This window comes from Lucilia sericata, unplaced genomic scaffold, assembly GCF_015586225.1.
Source record: "Lucilia sericata isolate MDLA Ls3-8-SP2 unplaced genomic scaffold, ASM1558622v1 Contig000074F_arrow, whole genome shotgun sequence".
NCBI lineage: Eukaryota > Metazoa > Arthropoda > Insecta > Diptera > Calliphoridae > Lucilia > Lucilia sericata.
Window position 1 is genome coordinate 436,172 of NW_023994108.1, and position 15,398 is coordinate 451,569.

Below are 15,398 nucleotides of genomic sequence, written 5' to 3' on the forward strand. Positions count from 1 at the left end.
TGTTTTTAAAATTTAAATATCTTTGATATATATTTTTGTGTACTCTGTCTGATTCCGCTTACATTTAAACACAAGTCGCGTTCAATAACTCTCTTCTATAACTCGAAGTTTGGCCAACACTGTGTGTAGTACTTTTCCCATTGTGTACTTCAATAGTACTGAAAAATCAAAAGTACTAATTTTTACATCAATGTTTTTTTGCTAAATAAAGTAGTAGATATAATTTTACATTTTTAAGCAACGTTGCTTAGGGACGCTGGTAAAATTAATGAAGAAACACAATTTCACACCACGGCATAGGAAACAATAATTTAATTGCGAAAAAAGTGTTTTTTTGCGATTTTGAGGTTTAAATACAGATAAATTAAAGAAGTTCATTTTGTTAAAGTTCAATAAGCACTAAAAAATATTTGGAATAAATTGCGCGAATAATTTTTACAGCATTTTCGCCTTAAGTGCCGATTTTGTGTTCGGTTTTTCTATTTCTTCGCATATTATATATTTTTAAGGCGAATAGAAGAAGCACAAAGCATACAGACTGTAGGTAAGTACATGTCTGGAATTTAATAAAAATCTATTTTATTGCATTTTATAATGTTAATCGGCATTTAAAGAGTTTTGAATGATTTTCTCAATATTTTTTATTTAAATCGCAATTAAAATAAATACCAATGGCGAATTTAGCCAAAATGAATTAGCAAACGTTTTTCTTCGTTGAATATTTGTGTGTACTTGTGTTTGTTGTGTGTTAACCCGAAAATGGAGGTTACTGCTGCTGCCGCTAACGTCATTGTGGCGAAATAAAGCAGTATATTTTTATACAACAAAATCAGTTTGCCTAAATGCCTGCCGGTAAAGAAATGAATAAACTATAAATTTGATTTTTTATATTTTTGTAGGAAGAGGCGCCTTACTTAAAACGGAATTTGTTTGCTAAAAAGAAAAAAGAACAGCTCACACCCACGTGCACTTATTTCTGAAAAATACCGGGACAAGATTAACGCGGACAGTACAAGACGTCGGAAAGAACGTTGCTTTTACTATAAGGCAATGGCGATGCTTTCGACAGATGAAGCCAGCAAATTGCTGGATTTCTCACAAAAGCTTGATATTAATCTTCTCGACCGCATAGTCGAGTGTCTATATACATCGCAGGGTGAGCAGCTTCGTTTAGCCCAAGATATACTTACCACGCTTAAGGAGCATCCTGATGCATGGACGCGTGTAGATAGTATTTTAGAGTTTTCACAAAATCAACAGACTAAATACTACGCATTGCAAATTTTAGAGGAAGTAATCAAAACGCGTTGGAAAATTCTTCCCCGCAATCAGTGCGAGGGTATCAAAAAGTATGTCGTCGGTCTTATAATAAAAACGTCCTCGGACGCTGCTACTATGGAGGCGAACAAAGTCTATTTAAATAAGTTGAACATAATATTGGTGCAAATATTGAAGCGTGAGTGGCCACGCAACTGGGAAACCTTTATTAGTGACATTGTTGGCGCTTCAAAGACAAATGAATCATTATGCAAGAACAATATGATTATATTGAAAAATCTTAGTGAAGAAGTTTTTGATTTTTCCTCCGGGCAAATAACACAAACTAAAGCAAAACATTTAAAGGACACCATGTGTTCAGAATTTTCGCAAATATTTCAGCTTTGCTCTTTTGTCCTCGAAAGTTCAATGAATGCTCCACTTATACAGGTTACACTCGAAACTCTATTGCGTTTCCTCAATTGGATACCATTGGGTTACATTTTCGAGACAACGTTGATCGAAACTCTTATTTTTAAATTTCTTAGCGTTCCGATGTTTAGAAATGTTACCCTTAAATGTTTATCGGAAATTGCTGGTCTCACCGTTCCGGATTACAACGAAAATTTTGCAAATCTTTTTAAAGATACTATGACACAGTTGGATCAAATGATCAGCCAAAATTCTAGCATGAATCATATTTATGCCAATGGCTGCGACAGCGAACAAGAATTCGTTCAAAATTTGGCAATGTTTTTATGCACTTTCCTAAAAGAGCACGGTAAACTGGTAGAAGATGTGAAATATGTCGATTATTTAAACCAAGCCTTACTTTACTTGGTGATGATATCTGAAGTTGAAGATGTTGAAGTATTTAAAATATGCTTAGAGTATTGGAACAGTTTGGTAGAAGACCTATATACAAGCGAGTCTTTCGGAGGCGGCTCTAACGTTCATTTAGGACAAACTTTAGCCAGACGCAACGCTGCTTTTCCACGACGTCGATTCTATTCAGAAATATTATCAAAAGTACGATATATCATGATATCACGCATGGCTAAACCAGAAGAAGTTCTTGTTGTTGAGAATGAAAACGGAGAAGTGGTCCGCGAATTCATGAAAGACACTAACGCCATTAATTTGTATAAAAATATGCGTGAAGCATTAGTGTTTTTGACACATTTGGATTATGGTGATACAGAACGAATAATGACAATGAAACTCTTAAATCAGGTTAACGGTACTGAATTTTCGTGGAAAAATTTAAACACGTTGTGTTGGGCAATCGGTTCCATATCAGGTAAGTAATGTATTTTTAGAAATTAATTTTATTTATTTGTAAAATACCTATATACATACATATGTATATTAGATCGACTTGAGTTACCCTTCTCAAAATAAAGCTAGTTATTTCCTATGATGTTTCCCAAAATAGGTACATTCGGTCTTTATGGACGAAAAAAGTTGTGTCAGTCACCCCCTAGGATTAAAGAGATGTTAATAGCATTTCCTAAAATATAAAAATTATTTTTTTGCCTCCTTTTTTGTTTTTTATATATTACGACGTCATTTTAAGCCAGATCGTAACATGTGATATATCAGTGTCTATGGCTGTAGCTACATTTCACCCTTAGACGATTTTTTAATTAGACGTAATATTCTATGCGCGACTTCTGATGTCTCGGATCCTTCCCCAAAATCTGAAATTGTGGCTATAAAAGAATAAAAAGCATTTAATTATATGTAATATTGGCTGTTGAAATTCTCACTTTTATTCATAAACAGCTATTTTATAAATATTTAAAAATTTTCAAATATTCATTATCATCCGTTCACAGAAAAAACTGAAAAACGATTTCAATTACCAAAACCTCGTTTTCAATTATTTTATTTATTGAAGTTCAACCTATAACAAAAATTGTATATTCAATTACTACTTATAATTGATTTCGTATAAAAATTTTTATTTTTTTATATTTTTGTTGTTGTTAAATACGTATTTGATTATACATTTTTATGATTCAAATACAAAATGAATTGAACCCTTTTAAAATTTTCGATTAATCGTTTAATTGAAAATTTTTTAAAATTAATTTTTTCTGTGTTCTCACAACAAAAAATTAATTTGCTAGGAAAAAATCCTGTTTTATTTTTTCAGTTACAAACTATTTCAGATATTACTATTACTATCAAAAAAGAAGAAAGTTAATTATATCTACAGCACTATAGTGGTTTAGCTATCTCCGTCCGACTGTCCGTCCATGTACACTTGTAATCAAACTACAAGTGACAATTTTACAGATAATTTGATGAAGATAACCTCATATGTTTCATTTTACCCAAGGACGAAGTTGTTTTAATATGGATTAAATCGGTGCATTATTCCCCTAGCCCTCATACAACCATACGAATTGGAATTATCAAGGTCGATAATTCCCTCTTAAACACTACCATAACTATCGCCTATATGAGCGTTAGAGTGCTTCAAGATTGTATGAAGGAAAAAAAAAAAAATATTGTCCGACAGACCGTCCCCTCCTCTAGAATTGTTCTTTGGGTTATAAAACTATGTCGTACAAAAAATTAGGCGGATAGGATAACGTAAACATGAATTGGAAATGTGACAAAAATTTACTTTTTTTGAGATATTTTCTAAAAAAACATTTTGTTACTTAAAATATATCTATAATTACTCGAATATTAGTTTTTGTCCTTATAAGATAACGCAAACTTGTTCTCAGCTATGACTAAAAATGTTTGATTTTTTCAACGGCCGTTTCAAATCTCCAATTTTTGTTTTTTTTGGAAACTTTGTTAAACAAATTGCAAAATTTTTAGGATATCTCATGGGGATTTATGGACAATCGATAAGTCTATTGAACGGAAAAAAATTAGATCAATATTATCTTACAGTTTAGCTGTACCTGCGATTTGAACTCGTCGGATTTCGGGAAAATCGCAACTTTTTGTAATATTTTAGAAAATACGTATTAATTCTTTACTGATGTACATTCATTTTCAGAATATTAAAGTCCAGATAATATAAAATATATATCTGAAGTTTTATTAAAATCAGACATTCTTAACCCATAAACTGTGGAGTTCAAAGGCCAAATCGACCGTAAAAAAGCTTTACATAAATTATAAGTTTTAAAAACAAAATTTTTCTTTTAAAAATGGACACCTCAAGTTTACTCCATTGTCAAAAAGGGTTAAAGAATAATTTTTATGCTTAATATATCGTTAGCTTAGTACGCAAACGTAACAAGTCCACTTTTTACAGAAATTGAGATTTTAACGCAGAATGGTAGTATAACTTGAAATACACATGTTACAATCAAACAATTATCTTATTTTTACTTTATACATGTACTTTTGCTGTGGAGTGCAAACGTGCTAAGTCCTCAAAACAATAAAAATATAAAAAGAAAAAGTATTAAGTCCTTACAATTTGCTATTATAAACGCATTAATTAGTCACGTAAAAAGAAATATCAAACATTTTGTACATCAACGTCTAGGAAATAGTGTGTAGTTTGTAAAATCTTCAATTGAGTAAGAAATCATGGAATACTTTTTTTAAAATAAAGTAAAACAAGTAAATATTGAAAATAAATTTATTTCCTTTAAGAGGGATGATATAGAGAATAGCGTAAATTATGGACCGTATCTCATGGTAGTTAGTAAAGAAATTTTGGTTCCTATAAAACTTGTTAACGTCGAATTGCATTGCTATAATGCTACTTTAAGCCAGTTGTGCGCTTTAAAGTCGTTGGGGGTAGGGTCAAACATTGCCCTATCCTCATAAAATGTTGTAAATAGTTTTTGGGTCCCATAAAACTTGTTTATGTCGGATTTCAGCACTACTCTGGTATAGAGTAATTTTTTTAAGGGTACTTTATATGGGAGCTATGGTCAAATATGGACCGAAACTCATAAAAATTTGTAGATATTTAAGTTAATTAAAGTTTTGTCTATATAAAATTTCAAAGCTATACTGATATGTTTAATGCATTTATGAACGTTAAAATAATTTTCTGAAGGGGATCTTATATGGGGGTTAGGATCAAATAAAGCCAGATGTCCGCCATTCTTTACTATATAATTTTTGAATACAAAAAAAAATAACTCAATATATTTATTTCTGTTTAATCTCTTTTCTGAGGAGCCACTTGTATGGGGGCTATGAGAAATCGTAGACTTACTACATTACTAAATTTTATACACTTCGTCCGAAGGACACAGCAAAACATTTGTATCAAATTATCTTCAAAATAAAACATGTACGTAAGGAAAAAGTTATAAGAAAATGTGCTAAGTCCAGCAAAAAATAAAAATTCAGAAAAAGAAAATGTGCTAAGTCCTAAAAAGCACCATAAGTATTCAACTGCATTATTTTTAAATTGTTTCACAATCGATATTAAAAAAGGAGAAATCTATGAAGAAAACTTCGTTTACAGATTTTAAAAATATGGAACACAAGAAAAGTTATGAAGTTTTTTTCTTCTCCTGTAAAATGTATAAAAGAGGACTTGTTACGTTTGCGTACTAAGCTAACAATATAACTTTTTGTTTTATTTTTGTTATTCATGTAATTATATAGAACATTATTCAAATAGATAGAGATTTTTCGAATATTTGAACTTTGGTGTTAAATTGTTCACAAGGGCCTCAAAGGGTTAATTTGGCTTTTTTTCACTCTATTTTAAATATTGGATTATATATCATAAATTCCAGTAATTTTTAGTAAATATGGACGACAAATAATTATTATTTCGATATGGTACACAAAGAATTCCCAAATATTGGAAAATTTGACCTTTGAACTCCACAGTTATGGGTTAAAAATGTCCAATTTTAATAAAGCTTCGGATATATATGTTGTAAATAATATTTTGAAAATACTTTATTTTAAATGTACAACAGTAAAGAATTACTGCAGGTTTCTCTAAATGCGAAAGAACATTTTCTTTCTTACAAATATATTGAAAACAACACATAAATTAAAAATTTTGTTTTTGTTTTCAATATATTTATAAGAAAGAAAATGTTGTTTCGATATTGTGAAACAGGCAGTTAATACGTATTTTCTAAAATATTCCAAAAAAAAAAAAAAATACGATTTTCCCGAAATCCGACGAGTTCAAATCGTAGGTACAGCTAAACTGTAAGAAATATTTATCTATTTTTTTACTGTTCAAAAGCCTTATCTATTATCCATAAATCCCCATGAGATCTCCTAAGAATTTTTAAATTTGTTAAACAAAGTTTCAAAAAAACTAAAATTGTAGATTTGAAACGACCGTTATAAAAAAAAAATCAAACTTTTTTGACCATAGCTGAGAACAAGTTTGCGTTATCTTATAAGGACAAAAACTAATATTCGAGTAACTATAGATATATTTCAAGTAACAAAATGTTTTTTTTAGAATATATCTCAAAAAAATTTTTTTTGTCACATTTCGAATTCATGTGCTGTGAGACACGCCAATGGCCTGGGGAATTTGCAATAACTTCTAAATTCTTCAAGCAATTTTTGTGTTTTATATTATTCCGAAATACTTATTCTGTGCACATTACGATTCCTTTGAAAAAAATCTATATTTTCCTGAAAAAATCTATATTTTTCCGTTGTAAATGCACTTGGAAACTTCAGAGCTGTTGCGGCACCTGTTAACGTTATCCTATCAGCCTAATTTTTTGTATGACATAGTTTTACAACCCAAAGAACAATTCTAGAGGGGAGACGTGCAAAATTCCCAACTTCGTTTTTATGGAGCAGTCAAATGAACATACATAAAAATCCCTCCACCAAATGTTGAGAGAATTAGTTCCCATATGTAGTCTCTTTCAGGAAAACAGTTTTTCATCAATAAATTGCATTTTAAATATACTCATGGTCGGCCATTCCCGACTATTCTGTTTTTATTGGTTTTAACTATTTCAAGAACTTCTTTAAAAATATGTAACTATTTAAAAGAAAGGTTAATTTATCATAAAATAGATTTATCAAATTTTATAAAAATTAGTATAAACATTTTTCAAAATTGTTAAAAAAAACAAGAAACATGCAAGTAGTTGTATGGAAAAAAATATAAAATATTTTTATAAAACTTAGCATAATTCTTCAATTTTTATCGAATTTTACAAAAGAAAATGTTTAGTTTTTATGTACCAACGTGATTTTGTTATTAATTAATAAAATTAATGCTGAATAAAATGATCTTTCTTGTGTTTAGATAGGGAGTAGGATGCAATTTTTGTATTGTAAATTATTTTGAAAAAAATTGTGAATATGACGTCGGATTAAAAAATTGTCTAAGAGTGCCATAAATATGGATATACGATATGTTACGATCGGACTTAAAATGGCGACGTAATATATAAAAAACAAGAAGGGCGGTATTTCTAGGCGTGCCAAAAAAATATTTTTTTTTTTTATATTTTTGGAAATGTTATGAACATATCTTTAATAGGAGGGGTTGACTGACAATTTTTTTTTCGACTCACCCTAATGTACATGCACAAAGGGTATATGTTAGTACTTTGTAGACTTCTTATGGAATAAAAATAGAAGTAATAAACCAAATCCTAAAATTGTTTATGCCATTTGTTATATATTTAATATGTAACATAATTAATTTCAATTCAAATTAAACAACTTCAAAATCTAAGTAAAAAACAAACAAACTAAAATAACACGCATGTACTGAATTTTGCACCAAACAAAAAATTTTGGGAAAAATTGCATTTTTAATATATTTTCAAAATTTCTTCATAAGTGTTTAAACGTTTTGGCACATTTTCTACTAATTTTTCATTTTCTTCATCAGTTCAAAGCTGCTAAAGCTCGCCCAAATTGATAGGAGTTAATCGGTATTGTTTTAACCGCTCCTTCAAGATTCACCATAAATTCTCTGTTATTATTTTCGTTTTATCAGATTTTTACTTAAAATTCGCTGCTCTTTTATTTATTTTAGACTATTCATTCTCTAAATATTTTTATTTCGATAAAAAATTTTAGTCATTGGAAAAATTCCATCTATTCGGAATCTTGTCGCAAAATATCTATATATACATACATAAAGCATTAGAAGCCGTAAAAAATATATACCACTTTGTATTTATAAATTTGACCGACTCCATTAAAGGAAAAGAACATCAGACCACAATATAACTTCAATATGACTTAGCAATTTTCTACAGTTAGTTCGTATTTGGATAGTTCTGGACGTAATTGAATTGCCATGGACCTTGTTATTGCAAAAGAATCATTCTTAATATCTGAACTAGACACTGGTACTCCCGTTTTTTTTTTTTTTTTTTTTTTTGTGACTTTTTTCACACTTATTAAAATCTTCCACATTTTTTTTTTATTTTTAATTGTTTTTTGACATACTAACTGGTCGTTTTTATACAAAATATTGATGACAAATAAAACATTTACATAGAAAAATCTATCGTTTTTAAAATATCAAATCTTTCAATTAATATATGGCCAGCCAATTTTTATTATAAGTTTTTATACCCACCATCAAAAAAGATGGGGGGTATATTGTTTTTGTCATTCCGTTTGTAACACATCGAAATATTCATCTAAGACCCACAAAAGTATATATATTCTGGATCCTCATTAAATTCTAAGACGATCTAGCCATGTCCGTCCGTCTGTCCGTCTGTCTGTCCGTCTGTTGAAAACACGATAGAATCCAAACGGAAGCAGCTAGCGAGCTGAAATTTTGCACAAATATTTTATATTGATGCAGTTTGTTTGGTATTGAAAATGGGCAATATCGGTCCACGATTTCGCCTAGCCCCCATATAAGGCCCCCCTCAGAAAATGACATTAACGCTCATAACTGACTAAAAGAAGAAGCTATAGCGATGAAATTCGACATAAACATATTTTTTAGGAATCTTAGTATCATTGTAAAATTTTATAAGGATCGGTCCATAATTGACCCTATCCCCCATATAAGGTCCCCCTCAGAAAATGACATTAACGCTCATAACTGACTAAAAAAAGCAGGTATAGCAATGAAATTCGACATATATATATATTTTTTAGGAACCTTAATGTCATTGTAAAATTTTATAAGGATCGGTCCATAATTGACCCTATCCCCCATATAAGGACCCCCTCAGAAAATGACTTTAACGCTCATAACTGTCTAAAAAAAGCAGCCATAGCGATGAAATTCGACATATACATATTTTTTAGGAACCTTAATATCATTGTAAAATTTTATAAGGATCGGTCTATAATTGACCCTATCCCCCATATAAGGTCCCCCTCAGAAAATGACATTAACGCTCATAACTGACTAAAAAGAGCAGCTATAGCGAATTCGACATAAACATGTTTTATAAGAATCTTAATATCACTGTAAAATTTTATAAGGATCGGTCCATAATTGACCCTATCCCCCATATAAGGTTCCCCTCAGAAAATGACATTAACGCTCATAACTGACTGAAAAGAGCAGCTATAGCGATGAAATTCGACTTAAACATATTTTTTTGGAACCTTAATATTATTGTAAAATTTTATAAGAATCGGTCCATAATTGACCCTATCCCCCATATAAGGTCCCCCTCAGAAAACGACATTAACGCTTATAACTGACTAAAAAAAGCAGCTATAGCGATCAAATTCGACTTAAACATATTTTTTGGAATCTTAATATCATTGTAAAATTTTATAAGAATCGGTCCATAATTGACCCTATCCCCCATATAAGGTACCGCTCAGAAAATGACATTAACGCTCATAACTGACTAAAAAAAGCATCTATAGCGATGAAATTCGACATAAACATATTTTTTAGGAACCTTTATATCATTGTAAAATTTTATAAGGATCGGTCCATAATTGACCCTACCCCCCATATAAGGTCCCCTTCAGAAAATGACTTTAACGCTCATAACTGTCCAAAAGAAGCATCTATAGCGATGAAATTCGAGATGAACATATTTTATAGGAACCTAAATCGCTTTGTAAAATTGTATATGGATCGGTTCATAATTGACCCTACTCCCCATATAAGGTCCCCTTCAGAAAAATACTTTGACGCTCAGAATGGTCTAAAATAAGCATCTATAGAAATTCGACACGAACATATTTTATAGAAACTTTAATATCATTGTAAAATTTTATAAGGATCGGTCCATAATTGACCCTACCCCCCATATAAGGTCCCCTTATTATATAGAAACCTAAATCGCTTTGTAAAATTTTATAACGATCGGTCCATAATTTATCCTACCTCCATATACGGTTCCCTTCGGAAAATGGCTTTAACGCTCATTACTAGCCTAAACTAAAATCGTTATAGAAAATTTGACGAGGATCGGTCCATAATTACCAAACGTCCCCTCAGAAAATAATTTTAACGCTTTTGCTACCTTAAAAATACAAGGACAGCGACAAAATTCGACAAAAATTTCCCTATACATAGATGTAATAAATGAGAAAATTGTTTTGATAATAACAAAAGCATCGATTCTTAAATATCAAAGTTTATTTATAAGGAAGCATTCCTTTTTGGCAATGATTTGATGGTGGGTATACAAGATTCGGCACAGACGAATATAACACTCTTATTTGTTTCCTTTATTATTTTTTTATTTATAGAGACAAATCAAAATTTTTTTGTTTCTTTTTGATATCTCAGCATCTCCGTTGAAAAATTATCAAGTAGACTGCAAAAATATTTACAGAAATTAGAAAGTCTCATGTTATAATTATATTCCTGGCCCGATATCGTCACTATCCTCATAAATTTAATTATTAACACATTGAAGTAAATGACGTCTATTAACGTCAAGCACGGGACTCGTTATTTGTTTAAATATTGTCACCATAAATCGGAGTATAATCAACTTTTTTCAATCCTTCAACATGTACAGTGGTTTCCCGGTTTAACGAAAGATATAATGTCAGGTCCATTCGTAAAAACGAAAAATTCATTAAACCGAATAACAACTTTTCTATGATTTAATGGTAAAAATAGGGTAATAGAAGGTAGGAAGTCAATTTTTTAAATCTTTTTTAATGCACACATAAAGTTTTTGACAATTTCCTTGCATTTTTATAATTTTTTTTATGAAAATTTTTATTAAAATTATGTAAAAAACTATATTTTTTGTTTAATGAAGGTAAAGTTGTTTCTTTTCGAAAATTAATTCTTTTCTTATAAAAAACCAAATTAGGGATTTGACACCACTTTAATCGATTTGAATTCTAAGTATTTTACGGTAATTTTCATTACAAACAATTCCATTTCACACTTTATTAGTAAAATAATCATAATATTCCCTTTAATAAAGAATTTTATATTAAAATGTATGTCTACTTAATAAATTTTATTTATATTTCCGAAACTAACTTTTTAAGTGTTGTTTTAGTTTCTGTTCCAGGATTGTAAATTTTGTACCAATTGAATTGGATATTGAACTTATATAAAATCTTAATATGTTATTGCTTTTGGTTAATAATGAAGTTTAGTGATCTCTCCGTATTATTTTTTATATACAATTTTTTTGAAATTCGTTATATCGAGTACAAAATTTACTCATTCATTCGTAATATAAGGTACTCAATGGAAACAATTTGTCCGTTCGTTAAATCTCGAATTCGCTAAACTGAGTATTCGTTAAACCGGGAAACCAGTGTATATACAACAGAGAGATGTGTAAAGATTTATGGGAACATTAATAGTCTATTATTCTGTAAACTTAAGTTTGTTTTGTTCATAGTTCCTAAAAGAACATTCCATATTTCTGTTAGAAGAATAATCTCTAATTTTTTTGACCTAAATTCTTCTGGTTATTGATGTTAAAGCTTCAGAAATATTATCATTACAAATTTTCAATAGCATTCGCACGTGCGAATCGAAACACACAAAGCCTGAATACCAACACTGCTTGGGGCTCCTTGACGTCGAGGATATGAGCAAGTGCCCCAAGTGCCCTTATGGTAATGACGACACTGAATGCAAGCTAAATATTTCATTTTTATTTATTTTTTATTTATTCAAAAAAAGGAATATAAATCCCTTCATAGGCGAATAAATCTTTTTGACTCGCGAGCTTAAAAATTATGCTCGCGATAAGAGTTAAAAAATTAAATAGTGTTAAATAGAAGTCGCGATTCGAGTTCTAATTTTGCAAATTAAATAAATTTAAATATAGACAAAATCAATTTATATATAAATACTAGCTACATGTGTGTACATTGCTACCAATAAAATCAATATAAATAAAAAACAGACTACGATTATTGAAGATTCTAGCTATAACAGTTTCCCAGAAATACGAATTTTTTTATTTAATTCATATGGTGGGAGCCCCTATTGAAAGTCCACCAATTTATAACCCAAATATTCACATGGATGTCAAAGTTCTTCGTACAAAATTTTATGACTCTAGCTCCAACAGTTTCACAGATATACGAATTTTACTTTTTCTGTTTGTACTTAATTCAAAAGGGAGGTGTCAATCCTCCCTAATTTTTCCCAAATGTTCACAGGGACAAAATTTGAAGATTCTAGCTCCAATAGTTTCCTAGAAAAATATTTTTTGTATTTTATTCACATGGGAGGAATCCGCCCCTAAAATCAAGTCCGCTAATTTATGACACAAATGTTGACATACATACATACATACATACACACATACATACATACATACATACATACATACATACATACATACATACATACATACATACATACATACATACATACATACATACATACATACATACATACATACATACATACATACATACATACATACATACATACATACATACATACATACATACATACATACATACATACATACATACATACATACATACATACATACATACATACATACATATACATACATATATATACATACATACATACACACATACATACATACATACATACATACATACATACATACATACATACATACATACATACATACATACATACATACATACATACATACATACATACATACATACATACATACATACATACATACATACATACATACATACATACATACATACCCTCATCACTATGGTATCTAAGGGTATCTAACCTTCGATAAATTTGAATTTTTTATTAAAATAAATAAAATATTTTTATTTGTTGGATAATTTTACGTTTATTACTATTTTTAATTAATTAAACATCAATTTATATTTTAGGTGCTTTTTGTGAAGAGGATGAGAAACGTTTTTTGGTGACCGTAATTAAAGATCTATTGGGCTTATGCGAACAAAAAAAGGGTAAAGATAATAAAGCCATTATTGCGTCAAATATTATGTACGTTGTGGGACAGTATCCACGATTTTTAAGAGCTCATTGGAAGTTTCTTAAAACAGTTGTAAATAAACTTTTCGAATTTATGCATGAGACTCATGACGGTGTCCAGGATATGGCATGCGACACTTTTATTAAAATTGCTATCAAGTGCAGGCGATATTTTGTAACAATACAACCAAATGAAGCTTGCACGTTTATTGATGAAATCTTAAGTACTATGAGTAGCATTATTTGTGATTTACAACCACAACAGGTATGTATCTATTATACGTATTTATTTTTTACTTACGAAAAACCAACCGATCCCATATGGCCACACTGAAAATAAAAAAAAAAATTCGTAACTACTTTTTTAATCAACCCCTTTTCTAATTTTACGAAAGTACGAAAACCTGTCGTAATATCTTTTTTCGTATATATTAAGAAACTTTGTTTTCTTTTACAAACATAATTTCGTTAAAGGCTGGTACCATATAGTAGCATATAGGCGAAAGGGATTGTCAAAGACCTAAGTCCCCTGTCAAAAACCTAACTGGTGAGAATGTATTAGTACAAGCACGAAAATAAACACAGTTGTTCGAAAGGTACTAAATAATAAATGTTTATTTGATACGTTATTTTTTGTATGTTATTACTGGGAGTTCATATACTAGTGAATGAAAATATTAGTTAATTAATTTTTTCAGAAGATATTTCATCTTGAAACATATTATAAACACGTCTTTTTGCACTAATGGAAAAAGAAAATAAGTATGTGAAATACTTTTTTCATTTTCAATACGAAAATATACAACTTTTCTTTTTTCAGTTTTAAATAAAATAAAATGTCAAAGAATAAAAAATATTTTATTTTCATTTGTAAAATACAAATTATTTTCGGATTTTTAAATGCATTAAAAGTGTGGCAAAAAATAATAAATATTAAGTTTAAGTGATAAGTAAAATTATTAAGTGCTAATATCCTCGCAATTTCGCGAAGAAAATTTGATGTTTTGTGAGTACGTTTAGTTCTCTCAACTGTGTTTTATTCTCTCAGAACTCGTCTGTGTGAAGAGAATAACAAATTTTGTTTGACAACCCCTTCAGTTTCGCCTATATCCCTACTATATGGCTGGTACTCTGTTTGAAGTCTTGAAAAATGTTTATCAACTTTTACAATTTCGTTTGAAAAAATGTAAATGTATCAGTGTTATCTACCTAGGGATTTAATAAAATTTGTCGTTTTTTATCGATTATATAAGTAAACAAAACCAAATGTTTATGTTTTGTTTGACAAATTTAAATTTAAAAATAAATTAAAAAGAAAAATTTTTTTTGTAAAAAACTTTTTATGAATGAAAATGCATCTAAATTATGAAATATCACGTAATATATAACGGATATTAGACGGCATATGGTTTCCAACAACTAATGACCTATAAATAAACTTTTATTTAAAATTTCACGTGAACTAACTGGAGCCTATATTATTTCATACAAATGAAAAATATGTTGCTAAAATGTTGTTAGAAACATTTCACATGTTTTTCAAAAACACAAACAGAATACTAATTCAGCAACATTTTTCCATAATATTTTCATTACAATTTTTTTGTATAAAGTTTTTAAAAATTTCACGTGAAATTTTGAACAGAATACCAAACTTAAGGCATGTAATATTTAACGATTATTTAGTAATATGCAAGATTTATAGCGAGTTAAATTAAACGTAATTTTAAATTGACAGGAAATTCGCTGCCCAATTTCCTGTTTTTATGTTTTTTTAAAAAACATAAAAAATTTGTTTTTTTTTAATTCGCAATCTTTTTCTAAATTT

General features: G+C 29.4%; 1 protein-coding gene across 1 annotated transcript in view; it reads left to right on the forward strand.

Annotated features, from left to right (window-relative positions):
* The first annotated feature begins 214 nt into the window (after positions 1–214).
* Positions 215–15,398, forward strand: part of LOC119616474 (exportin-1) — a 28,794-nt gene continuing 13,610 nt past the window's right edge. The window contains exons 1-3 of the mRNA XM_037972834.1: positions 215–544; positions 900–2,557; positions 13,465–13,835. Coding sequence (XP_037828762.1) covers positions 1,051–2,557; positions 13,465–13,835 — 1,878 coding nt within the window. The 5' untranslated portion in view covers positions 215–544; positions 900–1,050. The remainder of the gene's footprint in view (positions 545–899; positions 2,558–13,464; positions 13,836–15,398) is intronic.